Source organism: Lepisosteus oculatus, chromosome 7, assembly GCF_040954835.1.
Source record: "Lepisosteus oculatus isolate fLepOcu1 chromosome 7, fLepOcu1.hap2, whole genome shotgun sequence".
Classification (NCBI taxonomy): domain Eukaryota; kingdom Metazoa; phylum Chordata; class Actinopteri; order Semionotiformes; family Lepisosteidae; genus Lepisosteus; species Lepisosteus oculatus.
The window spans coordinates 41887017-41903327 of NC_090702.1; the positions used below are offsets into that span (position 1 = coordinate 41887017).

Below are 16311 nucleotides of genomic sequence, written 5' to 3' on the forward strand. Positions count from 1 at the left end.
GAGTTTTAGCCTTTTGCGGGTAGAGGGAAAGTTGTGCTTGCAGTGTTGTAGCTGTCCCGCTGGTCTGTGTAAAAACATTTTTAAAAAAAAAGTAGAAAAAGGGTTGTTGGAGTGTCACGTCACACATACATTTTATTCTCTGTGTTACTGACAGAAGGTTTATTACAAAATGTAGGCAAGGCACCATTTTACCACATGGTTCCAAAAAGGTTGAACTTTGCAGTCTTTATCTCCTCACTGCTGAAGAGAATAAGTGTTGTTTCTCATTTTTTACTGCAGTGTTGATTTTAGAGACTGCCAAGGAATGCAGTCAGGCATTTCATTCCAAACTGTCTACTGCCAAGCAAAAACATCACCTCCTTGGAAAGGCGCCCCTTTTATAATTATTGGTTGAACTTAATTAGGAAACCAAAATCCAACAGAACTGAACAGGTACCCAAACAGTCCATTTCAGTGCAGTTACGGAGTTCAGGATTCTATAATACCATTGAAATCATTTGGTGAGAAATTTACACATTTTTATTGTCACATAAAAAGGGCAAAGGAAATAATTAAATGAGCACATGACCAAATTAACTGTTCCAATAATGAATCCATTCTCAAATAAAACAATAATAATAAACGGCCAATAAAACATTTTCCTTTGAGGATGAAAACTAAATTAGAATGAACACATTCACATTTCATATGACAAATGTGAGGAACAAAACTGCATTTTAAATAGACCCTCAATGTCTTTTCTCAAACACATTTTTGCCAGTGTTGTAATTTATGGTCTCAAAACAAATCTTGAAAATCTGTTTTCTTAGCAACTGGCTTGCAGTTGCCCTTTGATGTTTGTACCTCAGAACTGTACAGTGTACTCTTTGTCCAGAACTCAGTCAGTTCTTTCTCCTTCACATTGGTAAAAGCATAGTTGTGTTTGGATGGATTTAAGCCGTCCCACCCACTCTCATATTTGTAGAATTGGGAAGCATATGCAATTCCTTAAAATTGGAAAAGTTTACTCTGATCCATTCTATTACCTGTCTAACAGGACTTTTCTTAAATTTACTTTCAGCTCTAAAAAGGACGCTTATACTTGATGTCTGTTTTGTTTTTGTCTTTTGAATTCCAGTGATTCACCAATAAAATTTAGGCAATTGACTTCAATGTGACATTGACTATACTGTTTCTGAACATGGACTCGTACATTTGATTACAGTGTTGCCTGGAAGGGAACAGGAGCACAATTAACCTTCTACAACTTCTCACTGAGCATCAAGATTGAAAATAGCAAGTATTCAAGGTCCTAGGTCCCTCAGAATAGATTCACCAGATACAATTTCTCTTCAAATACATTCCACCCATAATGGGTTTTGGTTACCTGCTCATTAAGACATTCAATGGGTGGGGTTGAGGCTTTTACAAAGTTGTTTCTGACTTGGCTTTTATTACATTCTCCCTGGTACTGGTAACACAATTAAACAACAGAATCAAAGAGAAACCACAGAATATTTTTAAATAAGAGTTATTAACATGTATAGGCCATGAGCTGAACTACTGGAAATTGCTGTGGGTTGCTATGTGTTTTTTTTTTTACTATCAATAGAAACAATCCGCCTGTCTACATAAAGAACACCAGTATGATTCCAGTGTTTGAGAATCTTCTTTATCTGCTCTGACTGAACACCTCATACTTGTTCAGTACTTACCAAAACATACAAGAAGCACGGTAACCTCCTTTTTTTATGGCAATATATTCACCAAGCCTTGGATCTCCTACTATTTAAAAGCACTGTGTGTTTTTGGTGGGCCAGAATATTTTTGTCTTTGAGGTTTGCACATCAAGGTCACAGCCAGTCAATGATTTCTAGGCAGGTGGGATTAATCATTACACTGCAGCTACTCCACATCTTACAAAATAACACACACTTAGAAATGTAACAGATAACAAACTATATCGAGTGTTAATAAGAAAACAGTATTCTCCTTTATTTATAGACAGTCTGACAATATAAATGTTTTATAGAATACACCAAATAAAACATCAAATTCTGAGGTTAATGTAAACGGGTTTTCAGATGCCTCACCTCCCCTGTATATACCAATAATTCATATGCTATATAAATGCTAAAAACTACATTTTAAGCAGGGTGTGATTCTAAATAGCCAAGATTCACGAGAGAAAGACTGTGTAAATGAGGGAAAATTTCCTGCAAACCTCCTGGTCTAAAGAGAACTATACACACACACACTACAGCACAAACAACCACATACTACCAAATACTTCATTATTTACTGTAGATTAACTACAAAGCCGGAGTCTGTTTTAGAAAAAAAAATATAAAAATACACACAGTTCTTTCACCATCACACATGCAGTATGATACCATCTTCACACATTCAGCAGCTACACCATGTTCTCCCTCTCACACACCACACACAGGAGTTCTGTGCTGCAATAGACACAAAGGAGATGTGGTACTGTACGTCTAGATGGAACACAGTACTTCCATTCAATGCAGCCAAAGACCGACAAGGTCAGCAGGAATAAGAGTAGAAAACACTACGGAAAATAATTCGAAGAAAATTGCATATGTGCATGATAGGAAACTGAAAACAAGGATAGAAATCAATATTAGAATTATCCTGTTAAAATTATCCATTGGACTTTAAACACCTGTGACCGATGACCATCTGAACTATGGGCCACAGCTGATGGCATGATTAAGAAAACTCTGCTACTGGCCACTGTATACAGAACCAAATTAATAAATATCACACTGATTATTTTTGATGGAAATGGGTTATAGCTTAAGCCAACTTCCACCACCATTTATCTGCATATATAAAAGAAATCAGATTGCTCACAGTCTTGAAAGTTTAGTTGGAATGGCTGTGGGTAGCACTTTCACAGCTTGTCACAGTTTCTGAAAACAAAATTAGACTAGTCCGACCACTGCCCCCAACTGTTCTCTCCAATTTAGAAAGGCCAGTTACCAACTCAACCCACCCTATCCCAATCTATTATTTGGCTACACCACTCTGTTCTCCGCCCCACTGATAGCTGGTGTATGGTGAGCATACTGGTGCAGTTAGGCTGCCATTAATTATAATTATTATTATTATTATTATTATTATTATTATTATTATACCAGGGGTGCTTGTGAGTCAGACAAATGACTGCAGAGCTCCATTTGATAACATCATAATAAGCTTGCTGGATCCTTGCCAATGCTAGGAAGGCTAGGATCACGGATATGTTGTGGGCTGGGTTTTTGTGGCTTTAAACCGCATTTTGTGCATAATCCAAATGGGGACATTTGCCCAAAGTCTGGCTAGTAGGAAAGCACGTCTCTCAAATGGGGCTCAAATCAAATTCTAGCTCTTAGAATTTGAATGATCCACTGACGAGCCCACTGCTTCATCTTTATACCCATTGCTAATTATGTTTATAAAGACCAAAAAAAAGAGTTTCTTCACTGCTGGTAGATACTTAAAAACCAGTGAAAATGAAGACAAAGAAATGAAGAAGCAATGATAGAATATTGCTATTCAAATAAATATGAGGAATCAATAATTAAAATATGTAGGATTGGCTCTGAAAAAGACAACTTATCAAGTTATACAAATGTCTTGCCATCTTCCAAGTTTATTAGGAGCTGTCAATCCGTGTGTTCTTTCATCCCATGTTTCCTTTCGCAAAAGCTGTGTGAAATATTCCTTCTGTTCTGCGCAAGGTACAGGTCTTGATGTTCTCCAATTTTGGTCACAGGTCGAATTCACGATAAGGCCCGTTTAATATGCAGATTACTATGTTTCTCAAATAAAAGATTCAGGCTGTAGCACCATATCTACCCAAGACCGTATCTATAAAATAGTAGGTATTTTTCACACTCGGAAGTTTTAAGCATTTCAAGATGTGTTCTTCAGAAGGCCAAGTTTCCTCAGGGCTTCTCTGCGCGACTCGTCGGTAGCTCCTCTGCCAGAGAACTGCACTGTAATTCCCTGAGGTCTGAATGCTGACTTGGTTGAAGAGCGAGCTCTCCTTAGCTCTGGAGACAGGGGTCCCCTTGGTTCTAGGGTTGCCGTGTTGGTGACCTGAAAACTGTGAGCACCACTGTGGCGGGAAATTGGAGAAACTTTGATGTCCAAGTTGCGGGGATCGGGTCTGCTTGCGACGACTGGCTTGGGGCTTGAACTACACGGGACAGCTGCTGCTTTGGGATTACTGACGCTGTGACAGTCAGTAGAAAAAGTTTCCACCTTGCCTGGTGAAACTGAAGTGGACGACACAACCTTGGGTTTGCCGACGCTGGGGCCTGCCGGGGTATGTTCTTTTGTCAGGCCCAGTTTAGACAAAGCCTCCAGCCTTGACTGCTCAGGTGCTGGATCTCTGAAGGAAAAGCTCCGTGCCGGAAGGTTTCTTGTTTGCCTCTCTTCTGATGACTCGTCTGGCGAGAGAGGTCCGCCTGTTAAGTTGGCCAGAACCTGTGCTTTACGTTCTTGAACTTTGACAGCTGCTTTGGCAATGGTTTGGTTATAGTCCTTGGTGCTGTTTGTGACGTTGATGTTGCCTGGGTACCTGCTGGGTTTTCTCCCAGTGGCGGGACCCGGTTTGCCTGGGTAGTCTGGAGAAGGGGGAGGGCTCTTCTCCGGTTCCAGGCTTCTTCTCTCAGGGGGTAGGGGGGTGGGGGATAAAGGCCCACTCCCTCTCTGGCTCTCTGCGATCTTCTGGGCAATGAGGACAGGTGTGGGAATGGAGCCAACAGGATGGTAGGCGGGATAATGAAAGGAATCGGTTTCGTGATCTGCCACAGGAGGAGGCAGAGGAGGAAAAACAAACTCAGAGGAGTAGCTTTTCATCAACTCCCGTTTCGGTTTGATCTCGAAATGTGATTCTGGGGTCGTGGAGATGCTCCTAAAATCTAAAAAAGAAAATTACTCTTTACCATAAAGGACACAATGGCACAGTGATGCAGTGTTTGTGAGACACCAAAAGCTTTCTAAAAGCCAGAAGAATACAGGGGCTATTAAGACAAAGTCATAATACAAAAAAAATATAAGCTCTTTAAGTGGGATCTCCAACATCAAGATCTGGTGTTCACGCCTAACTACACATTAAGTGTGATGGCGAATCCCTGATGTAAAGGACAAAGGACACCCAATTTAAAGGATAAATCTCATGATTAATAATATACCTCACGGGGGGATCATTTTTATCGCTACAGGTTAGAGCGGACGTGATGAGAAGAGTGAATGCGATTCCAGTACCTGTGACATGTGGCTGGTACACTGGCTCCCTGAGCACTGGGGGCTGAGAGTTCATCTGCACCAAGTCAATGATGTCCGGCTCCTTAAGGACTGGACTCCTGTCTTCAGCAGAAGCTGGAGTAGGGCAGTCTTCCACTGGAGTACTGCTCCCCGAGGAGAGATCTGGGTCCTCCGGCTCTTCGTCCAGGGAGTCGATGGTCTCCTCAAAGAACAGGATGCACTCCTTCTCCTCCTGGCTCAGGTGCTGCAGGGCATCATCCTCCTTCAGAGAGACACAGGGGAGACGTCAGAGAGGTTAATCTGTTAGGAGCCGCTGATCAGGCTTTTTCTCCCCGATTCTAGAAAGCCTTAAATTACTTTGCTAAAGAAACTGCCAAGCACTAATAAGCAGGTTTAACCAACTTTAAGAAAACCACTGTAATGGTGTTTTAATACAATGCAGAACTGTTTATTGTTCATGATAAAAAATTTAAAGTAACTGATAATAAATATTAATATAATGTTTCATAAATATGTCAAATATACCCCAGCACCATGGTAAAGTCTGTATTTAACCATATACTTAAAAGTAAAACTCTTTTTATGAACCTGGAATTCTTTACCTTACAAAATCAAGTTAAATTGCAAGAGATAAATCTCGACAATTTACAGACCACTTGTTTATAAAGGTGTGTTCCTGGTTTGTAATATCAACATATTTTCTGATTTAAAGAATGCATTTGCAAGTACACAGTTGTAAATAACTGAGAGGACTTCAAATAAAATTCATCTTTCAGATTCTTCAGCTTTTGAAATCCATTCCTGTCTTTGCTTAATAGTAATGTCAAGTATTTGTGCGACATGATAATTAGCATTTTAGCCTTTCTTGTCCGTCATCCGTGCCTTAGAAACCACAGGCCCCAGTCTATAGCCGTGAGTAAACACCATTTACAGGATCTATTTTTAGAATAAGGAGAACAAAATAAACGCAGCTGACACAGGAAAAGAGCACAGTAGCATTTTATATTTGTAAAAGTTGCTTTTAAGGAATAAAACACTGGATGTCTTATATGTACTGTATAAGATAATGCATAGAATGTCCTATACAATATGTTATACACATACAGTATATTGTATATAATACTTATAGGTACCCAGCATTAAAACTTTTCTAGCATGAACCATTCCCACTGTACAAGCCCAGGTGTTTTCTGAACAAGGCAAGTTATTCACTCAGGACCAAATGGCTCTCTCAGTTCATTGTTCTCTTTTCAACAAAGAGGCTGCGTTCATGCTGCTGCAACCCAATACAGCAGAAGGTATTTGATTACAAGTCATATTCACAGTAAACATCTGCACCAACGTACACAGAACTGAAACAGCAAAATGCAGTTACTACAAATAACTTGCCCTTTGTCTAAAATTGACCAAGTTTTTAAGAAACTGTTGTTGATTCCTCTGTTGTCACAAGATTCTGCATTACAGGCCAGATGGAGAAGACATCGAGTTGATACAGTTTCTACCTTTTTGGGTGTTGTATTGTATGAAGTTATTAAAGGCACAGACGAGCTGCCTTTATCCTGCTTTGCATTGTAATTCACTTATTTTCTTTATGCTAATCTTGTTCAGGCTTAAGCATTTTTATGCAAAACAAAATCTCATACAAATCTGCTAAAGAGTGAAAACTAACTCACACACAACTTCCTTTTTTACCAGCAATTAGTAGTGTAATCCTTCCCAGGACTTCTAAATATGCACTAACTGGAATGTAGGGAATCAATTGGAAACACAGTATTAAAGAGTTCACGAGAAGATGAAAAAAGGTAATAGTATGTTTTAGTTATAACCCCAAATTGATGCCTAAAGGAAATCTAAAAGAGACATATCCAGAGACACAGAAACACTTACCAAATGTTCTTTCAAGAGTCAACCCATGTGGGACGACTTGACTAGATACAATGTCTCTGTCTAGGTGTAGCTGGTGAATAAATGGTGCTAAACTCAGTAGGCACACCCGACTGAAACTGCTCAGATTCTAATGTGAACACGCACCACTCAATGGTAAAAACTGTTGTTAAACCTGTTTAAAACTTGAGCGTCACTCCAAGGTGATACCAAGTCGTTATGAAGTTAAGCCTTTTTCGAGGTTCTGGAATTTATGAGTAAGATATAGAAAGTTCAGAGACATAAAAAATAGTTTTGGAACATAAACAATGAAGCACTGAGAGTCATGGGTGTGCCAGATTCATTTTGCAATGCAAAAATAAAGTTTTCCCTTTGCTGCCTAGGCTGGTTAACAGCAGTAAATAAGACTCACAACCGAGGATATACCTGTACAAGATATCATGAATAAATAATTAATTTAATAGCCAATGGCATTTTTAAGAGCTCTTTCTCTTTAAAGACAATTATCATTTGACCATCTCCTCCTTCAATGTATTTTCTTTAGCAATTCATCATTCACCTTAAATTGAACTCTTCTGCTGCAGTTCTGCACAGAAAGGTGTTTTTTCCCCCAACACTAATTTAGTCAGGAAACAACTAAAAACTGTCCGTTGATTATCATTTAGTTTCCCTTTTCTATTCCTACAAACATCAAAATCACACAAGACAGCAAATAAAAAAACAAAACAATACTGTGTGTCCAGATCAGTTAAACTGTTGGGGATAAAAAGTGGTCTTGCTAAAAGGCTTACAAAATATGATACAATGTATAATTCATTTTTGAAGTTTTAGGAAAGGAAACATGAATAACAAATCTAAGATGATTAATTTGGTAAATGTGCTCACTTGAGTCCTGTGACTCTTGTGGTCCAAGCCTGAGTCATGTCAAATTCAAATTCAAAGCACATTATTGGCAGGACCAATGAATTATAGTGTTGCCAAAGCAACATCAATTAGAAGAACGTTTACAACAACATCTAATTATTATTATTATTATTTTTAGTGAGGGTCACTCTCTGTTCAACAGGCTGTGACAGGAGATCACATACTGGGCTGTGGCTCTATCGACTTCCCTCTCCCCTTCTCCAATGGGATTGAGATTTGTTCTGATTCTGGCAGTAGCTGGAATTTTGGAACTGAAATATTATTTTTGGGAACAATGCTGATCTAATTCCTGAGTATTTCTGGAAGCACGGCACAAAGTACATCTCTGTCTCTGCTTCTCCATGCTGGTAGCGGGAGCACAGCCCATCCCCTCTGGGCTGTCAGGTCTACCTGTGCAGCCCAGTTTCTACAGCCATGTTGTGGTCGCTGAGCCTGTACTTCATCAGGGTCTGCCACTCCTTGTTGCCTCTCACACTGGTCAATCAATCAGCCATAGTGGACTGCATTGTATTTCTTGTAACTAGTAGCATTCCGGTTTTGTGTCATGTTTGCATGTCCAGTATGCGACTGGCCCAGGTCACTAGCTGACTGAGAGCTGCAGTAGGGTGTGGTTACCGACACAACGCCCCCCCCGCGGCTTCCCAGGATTCCCGCGCGGTGCTGTCGATGAGTGACGTGCCTCTCCTCCAATTGGTGCTAAGCCCTCCAGTATAGGCTGTGGCGCCTGCCACGTGTTAAAGAATGATTGACTTGAAGGTGGGCGGGCCCAAAGACTCATTCTCCCCCGCGTTCAGCTGCAGGGTTCACAGCTGTGAGCCAAAATACAATGGGTTATCCCAACTCAGAAGGAATACCAAAAAAAACGTAACTAAACATCATATAAATAGAAAATAGGCCTCGCCACAGTGGCCCAAAAGGATGGCCGATCATTAGAAGGCAGCGCACGTTTACTTACAAGGTGAGAGTTACGGCTCAATGAATGTCGTTGGATGTTGTTCAGGTTCCCATTAATTCCGTAATGTAGCCTGGGCGCTGACGAGAGATGCAAATCCATGCTTAAGGAGCTGGGATCACTGTGCCCCCTTGGCATTTCACAGAGAAGGGATATTTCCCCAGGTCGATCTTCTTTGTGGGATACAAACCCTTCACACCAGCCCCATTGTCTCAGTATGTCTTCCCATACAGCCCACACTGAAACAGAAACAATACACACATATGACTTAATCTTGTTTTATTTATACTCCTTCTTCTTCTTCTTCTAAGAACTAAATCAGGAAGCTTCTCGCAGAATAAACTCCTGCTCTGTACACACAGCACAGCAGCAGGCACAATCTGACAGAAACCTGTTTTCAACAGCTATGGAAATCTTATGTCAAGCGAAAACCATAGAATCAAAACGAAATCATTTTTATGCTACCTACCCACAAGCAGAGACAGTTATCAACAGCATATCAAATGTTTCTGACCTCACATTAGAGGTAATGAGGTTCAGGATGTCATTAATTTTATTTATAAGCAGTGGCAGTGAGCAAGCAGTTAGGACTCTGGGAGGGTCAGGTGCCAATACCAGGTGTGCCAGGTGTGGAGACTGCGGTTGTGCCCTTAAATAAGACGAAGTACATTGCGCAATTGCTCCACTCCCGGCCATCCCCGGTTAAATTAAACACGACGTCAAATCAACACGACGTTTCGGCTGTGGAGCCTTCTTCAAGAAGGCTCCACGGCCGAAACGTCGTGTTTTCTTTCTTCTTTTTTTTTCAGCATGGAATAAACCTATTACATGTTCCTTTACAGCCTACGCACGCTGACGCAGCTCCCCACCTGAACTACTACAGATACAGTATATATCCTTATACTTCCTGTTGAAAAAGCAAACGATTTAGACCAAAAAGCAATAAGATTGTGGGCTTTACGGGCCCCTTTTAAGAAAAATCAAAATGAATGGGAAAATACTGTGAAAAGACACATTCGGAAGCTTTAGGCTAATTGACCTGGAGGAAGAAACTTTACTCCTCCTTTCCGTGCCTCAGCCAACAGGAAGAAGTGCTCAAGTATTACAGATACATAAGCTTGTTATTACTGTGAATACAATGCTTTCAGGGTGGTAGATTGATTGAAAATGTAAGACACTACAATTGCATCTTTAAAACGAGCATTTGAAGCAGGAAACTGCTTCCACCTCCCAGTACATTATAGGTGTGGGATCGCAACAGACCTAGCTCGACCTACGCTCTCGAGTTTGACATTCTTTTCACTTTAAAAACAAAATGTGTCATTTCGCTCCCAACGCTTCAAGAACTGTGTTTACACAACAAACGTCTCACTCGGCAGAGTATTCCCATAAATATTTAGTAAATTAAGTAGTTAATGATTTCTGCGGTTGCTAATACGGGTTCCCTCACGGTGTCGTTGCTAGGACAAACCTCTAGGGTTAAGAGTTTTTCCCTTTACCTTGAAACTGAGGAGGTGATGTAAAATGGTTAATGAATCCGCATCAGACAACGCTTACAACAGAGCGCACCAGATAGAAACCCCGTCTGGGTTCTGCGATGTTGGAATTAGACCGTATTTCCACATGTAGTACAAACACTCAAGATAATTTAGCCGGGAAGTGCAGACGGTACAGTTCAAACAGCTTGTATATGCTCTCCCCGCGGGGATCTGGGTTTGCGTAAGGAGACTATTCTTTTACAGCCACCTGCCAAGCCACCTCTCAGAGGAACACAAAACGCCACCCATCTCCAAAAGGTTTGTCATGGGACTAGCTGTACATAGTTACTCTAATTGTGGATTCTAAGGAGTTTTTTAAAAAAAAAAACAGATGCTGTTTGCGAACATTGGGCGTTGGGATGACTGTAAAGCAAAAGCTCTGACATCACCATGAAAAAGACCCGTAAAGTTGCTAGACTAGTTTGACAACTAAAAAACAACAGAGTAAGGTATGTAGGTCAACCACCTCTAAACACAATAATTATAATAATAAAAAAACATTTTTATCTACAGGATCATTCAAATATGTGAACGCATTTGTATGACGTATTTTACTTTCAACAGGAATTAAACTTTAAACAGATTTACATTATAAACATAAACGAATAAATAAATATGATAGCTGTATTTTATATAACGGTATGAACATATACCAAGAATTCCAAATTGGTTATAAGCAATTCATACTGTTTTTAAGGTGGTGTTAACACTGTAACAAAAAACCAATGACACTGGGATATTTTAAAACTCAATGATGTGCTCTTAATGTGCTGCACAGTTAAAGAATATCGTTGAGCAAAATAGGTAACTCACCTTTTCTTGTGTGGAAACTGGGTGGTTCACACTTCAAGACAGTCGGGAGTTTTTTAGGAGAATAATTTAATAGCTCGTTAGCTATTGCCGATACTACAGATCTGTTTCCTTGAAATCAACATCCTACTGGGTTGTGGTGTGGAGACCCATCGCCCCACCTTTACAGTACAAAACTGTTTCAGTAACTAACTCCAGAGAAACCAAAGCCTCTCATTTCTACTCCACGGCGCAAGCGCACGGCCCTACATTGGCTCTTCCTCTTGCAAACATTGCAGCGCTTGATCCTTAAAGCCACAGGTGCCTCGACCATTGCAGCCCGGGGGCATCCTCACATCGCCGTATCTCCTCCTGAGGTAGCTCCAGAGCTGCACATGGCTAGCCTGAGGGGCAGTGCACTCTGTTGACCATTACAGGAACAAATCCCCTTTTGGTAATGTCTTGTAGCTTGAGTTATTCACGCTCGCCGAAATGTCTTTAAAAATCGCTTAAACAAAGTGCCGTAACAGGTGTATAGCTCGCTGTCTTGTACAGTATGTATTGTAGCGCTGACCGAGCTAATTTTTTCTTCAGCAGTGGTCGAACAGGTTCTGACTTGATTTATGGGGACCAGTCAGAACAAGCGCCTCTGCACGTCCCCAGTCCTGTTCAGCCTGCCTCAGTCCTGAGAAGAATGTTGGAAGAAGAATTGTTACTATGTCGCACCTGCATTCCGATCATGTGACACTCGCTCTTGATTACCATCTGACACGGCAGAAGGAAGCTGGCAAAACAGCTTTTTAAGAACACTAGAGCATCGGAGAGATATAATTATTGCGATCTCTGATATTTAGAACCACATTAGACGTGTATATTCGTGTTAACATTCAATCTGGAAGAAGTGTCGGGGAAATGCTTTGAATAGTAATACATTATACTTTTCAATGCCTTTTAAAAATAATGTTTTAAGCCGTATTACAGTATTTCAGAATGCAGGATACATGCAGTATAAAGAGGCAAAATAAAAAAAGAGGCGCAGTGTACGTGAAACAATATCCAAACGTCACGTCAAGGGTATGCGTAATAAGGATGTTATTTTCCGTACTAACCAGTTTTGATCCTGTAATACAGAGATTAGAACCGGACATATCTTTTCGTAGTTCTGCCTTACATCCTTATACACAGAAGAAGCAGGTTTTTCGTGAACATGTGATATATGAAGAAATATGTGTGTCTGTACAACATCATGATAAAGGAATGCGAGGTTTCCTCTAGGAAGCCACAGATGAATGATAGAGTAAATATCTACAGGAGGTTAATGAAAAAGATCAAATCTTGTTGTAGTTTTAGTGACTTAATGTACTAGACGGTTGTATTATGGGTTTTCTCGGTTGCTATCTCGTGGTAATGAGTTTAAATAGTATAAATAAAGTTGTGGGCATGTAGGACTTTTCCTTTATTTACACATGCATTTAATCCACCGCACATTGGTCTTTAAATGTTAAGTACAAATTAGTTTAAAAGTAATAAAGCTGGAAGGAACAGTGCAGCCCACAGGTTTGTGGGGATAAGACTGACGATTTCGTAATCTGCAGCGCATAAAACTTTGGTCTGGTTTCTACACACGTTGCTGGCAGAACTGGAAATGGGTTCTGAAATTGGAAGCAGATTTCCAGTCTCGGGTTCTGACTGGGACCAAAGAGATATTACAAACGAAAACAAAGTTCAGGTGTGGGTAGGAAAAAGCAAATGATAAAAACTATATTACAAAATTATGGATGTTACATATCAGCGCATGATACAAACGTGTATTCATTAGAAAGAGGACTGAATATGTCAAAACATTTAAAAGCAAAGTTATCACCTCAGCCAGAAGCTCGTCACTGAGGCCCGTTTTCATCCTCTCAACTCAGAACAAGAATAAACAATTGTGAAAAATCTTTTCACTTCGAAATACACGTAGCAGAATACTCAACAGGTCATCATCCCTATTTACCTTTTTGACAACAGCAACCCTAATGTTGCGCAGGTCAGGTGTTAGTACAGTAATTGAAATAAATTTAAGTCTCGTACCTGATAAATAAGATGGAGCTTTGATGTTTTGTATAGTACACAGTCACTATTTTAGACACTACTGATTTTTTTTGTTTCCTCTCACCATTAACTACAATGGAAGAATAAACATATCCTACTGAATTTGATATGAAACAAATTTTCTATCCTAAAGATTATTTTCCCTCACTTTTAGGTGTTGCTTCTCTATACAAATGTTTTTAACTACATCATGTGACAACATTTAATTTGAAAAAAAAAAATCCCTTTTACCCTAACAGCAAATTAAATTTAACAGATCAACTGGATAAATTAACTTCCAAGTTAAAACACAGAATGGAAGATAAACAACTTTTGTTTTCACATCATTATCATTAAAACTGCATACTTGTGTTGACTAGATGACCCCATATAGAAGGACTAGCAAACACTGTAAAAACTGCAAAGGAATTCTGAAAGACCTATAGACAAAATCAAAGATTGGACAGTCCTGCCCAACTGGCAGGTGACATTTAATCCACACAAGTGCCAAGTATACATTTCACAAAGCACTAGTACGAACCCAAATAACCTGGATTCTTACTGTAATATGAATTTTATGTACCATTTTGGTCACCAAATTACAAAAAAGTTCATTCTGGAATCAGTCCAGAAAACAGCAACCAGATAAATTTCTGGGCTCAAACAAATGCCCTACATTAACAGACTAAAAGAAGTGATCCTTTTTAGACTTGAACAGAGAACACTACAATGAGATGTGACTTTATTAACCATCCCAAGGCACTGACAATGTCAGCCCAATACAATTTGGCAGAACCAACTGTGAAACATGAACCAGAGGACACATGGAAACTACATGATCGCGCAATTAAAACTGGGAACAGGAGGTACTTTTTTACACAAAAGACTGTGACAATCTGGAACACACTACCCAGCCACGTTGTTGAAACAGATACTTGCTTCTTTCAGTACTCAGCTTGGTGAAATTTTCAGATGAATTATCTACTAATAAGCAAAAATGCTAGGCAAGAATTAAGCATCACTTCATCAGTAACATTTCTTATGCTTTTAACTTCGATTTACAAATACTGTTTATTAATTTTTCTCATCTGATATAAACTGCAAAATCTCCACTGACCTAAGCCACAGCTCCACCATGTGGTCATATCTTGTTCTACCTTTTACTTTGTTTCAATAACAAGCATCCTAAACCCCGCTGTCACATCTAGACCAAGAGGTGACCAAAATCAGGCTTTAGTTCAGCTTTCAACAATGTATTAATGGTGTTCACTGCAGTTCGAACATTACAATAACAAATGATTGGAAAAATGACGAGGCCATTCACACACATTTCTCCAACATGAGAAAATAACTAATGCACATTAAAACTGAAAATGAAAACAAGTTTCCAAAAACGGTCCTGAAATTATTCACATACTGCACCATTTTATACCTAAATGTACATCTGACTCTTAGTACAGGCACTCCCCTCTGTGAAAAAGCGGCTCTTCACAGCTCCGGTCTTGGTCTACTCCTGTGCCTACAGGTTTTACTCCAGCTGAGCTTTTAGGCAATGGACTAATTGATCCATGTTTCATCCAGACTTTACTTTAAGCTTTTAAAAAGTCACATGAGGTTAATAACTACCATAATTGAGGTGTGCGGAATGCAAGTAATGAAGCTAATACAGAACAGCTGGCATATAATCTTGATCAAGTCATTCCGGCTTGTGTTTATCCATCATGAATTGGCCACCTATTAAGACTGAATTAGGCAGAAATAAGGCAGCAGTCACTTCATAAGCAAGTTGAGGATGGAACGGATTGAATTCTGCTTGTTGCGTTTCTTCTCAAAACTGTACCTGCAGCAGAATATTAATTTTGAAACATATGACTAAAGTACAGAAATAGCTTCCAAACGTCTGTTGAAGCAAGAAGCTCAATTACAGGGATCAATCAGCCTCAGTGATTAAGAGCTTAGTAGGAATGAAAAGCAGACCACACAGGGGTACTCCAGTTCTAAGGCAGAGAACCACTACTCACCCTGGCAATAAGCAATAAAGGACTACTGCTAATTGTACACCCACACCCACAACTGTACAAGTAACACACAAATTAGCAGTTCCAGAACTATTTATAAGAATGCACCTTCAGTGGTAAAAATGATTACAGTTTCTGTTAGTTGTGACTTGTAGTTAAGGTCATTTATCTGTCTTTAGGATTTGTCTCACCCTAATCTCATTGAAAACAACTACTCAGATGTTGTTTTTAAAATAAGTATCGCACTGCCACTTTGTTTTTATAGCAGTGCAACTCACAACTGGCATCCTACTGACGTTAAGCAGGTATGAGGCTGGTCAGTACCTGGATGGGAGACCTCCTGGGAAAGTCAAGGGTGCTGCTGGAAGAGAAGTTACTGGGACCAGAGGTGTTTCTCACCCTGCCCCTGTATAGTGACGGGGGTACTATACTGTTAAAAGGCACTGTTCTTCAGATGAGACATAAAGCCAAGGTCCTGACTCTCTGTGGTCATTAAAAATCCCAGGGTGTTTCTCGAAAAGAGTAAGGTCCTAGCCATATTTCCCACTGGCCTTTTACCCAATCATGGCCTCCTAATAATCTCCATCTATGAACTGGCTTCGTCACTCTGCTCTCCTCCCCACTGATAGTAGTATCCTAACCAAAGCCTTAGATGAATACAGGCAACATTAGGTAAGAATTTTCACTTTAAAAAAATCAGTACGTCAGTACTGAAGCAGCTTCGTCTAATCTTCCAACACCTCTTTACTGACGTTCCTTGACCAATTCAATTTCGGAGGAATTGTTAGTGTTGTATTTTGGATAAAAGTGCACTACTCTTTTAATAAAAAGTACTCTACATGTGCCTGCTGGAGGATTTCCACACATTCTTTCATCG

At 39.8% G+C, this 16311-nt stretch overlaps 1 protein-coding gene across 2 annotated transcripts; it reads right to left on the reverse strand.

The window, feature by feature from the left end:
• Positions 1–1949: 1949 nt before the first annotated feature.
• Positions 1950–12227, reverse strand: LOC102682316 (proline and serine-rich protein 2). Of its 2 annotated transcripts, none has more exons than XM_015352433.2 (4): positions 11368–12227; positions 9020–9255; positions 5257–5518; positions 1950–4910 (listed from the first exon to the last, which is right to left on the reverse strand). In XM_015352433.2, exons 2-4 carry the CDS (start codon positions 9152–9154, stop codon positions 3898–3900), a joined length of 1410 nt encoding a protein of 469 aa, XP_015207919.2. In that variant the 5' UTR covers positions 9155–9255; positions 11368–12227; the 3' UTR covers positions 1950–3897. The 2 variants fall into 2 exon arrangements, with proteins under 2 accessions (XP_015207919.2, XP_069048626.1); XM_069192525.1 differs by lacking the exon at positions 11368–12227 and adding an exon at positions 10516–10623.
• Positions 12228–16311: the final 4084 nt, after the last annotated feature.

Excerpts from the sequence above, each read along its gene's own strand:
- LOC102682316 (XM_015352433.2), bottom strand. The coding sequence starts at position 9,154 with ATGCCAAGGGGGCACAGTGATCCCAGCTCCTTAAGCATGGATTTGCAT. Across the intron at positions 5,519-9,019 it reads TGAGCCGTAACTCTCACCTT|GAGGATGATGCCCTGCAGCA; the intron begins GTAAGTAAACGT and ends GTCTCTCTGAAG. Across the intron at positions 4,911-5,256 it reads GTACCAGCCACATGTCACAG|ATTTTAGGAGCATCTCCACG; the intron begins GTACTGGAATCG and ends TTTCTTTTTTAG.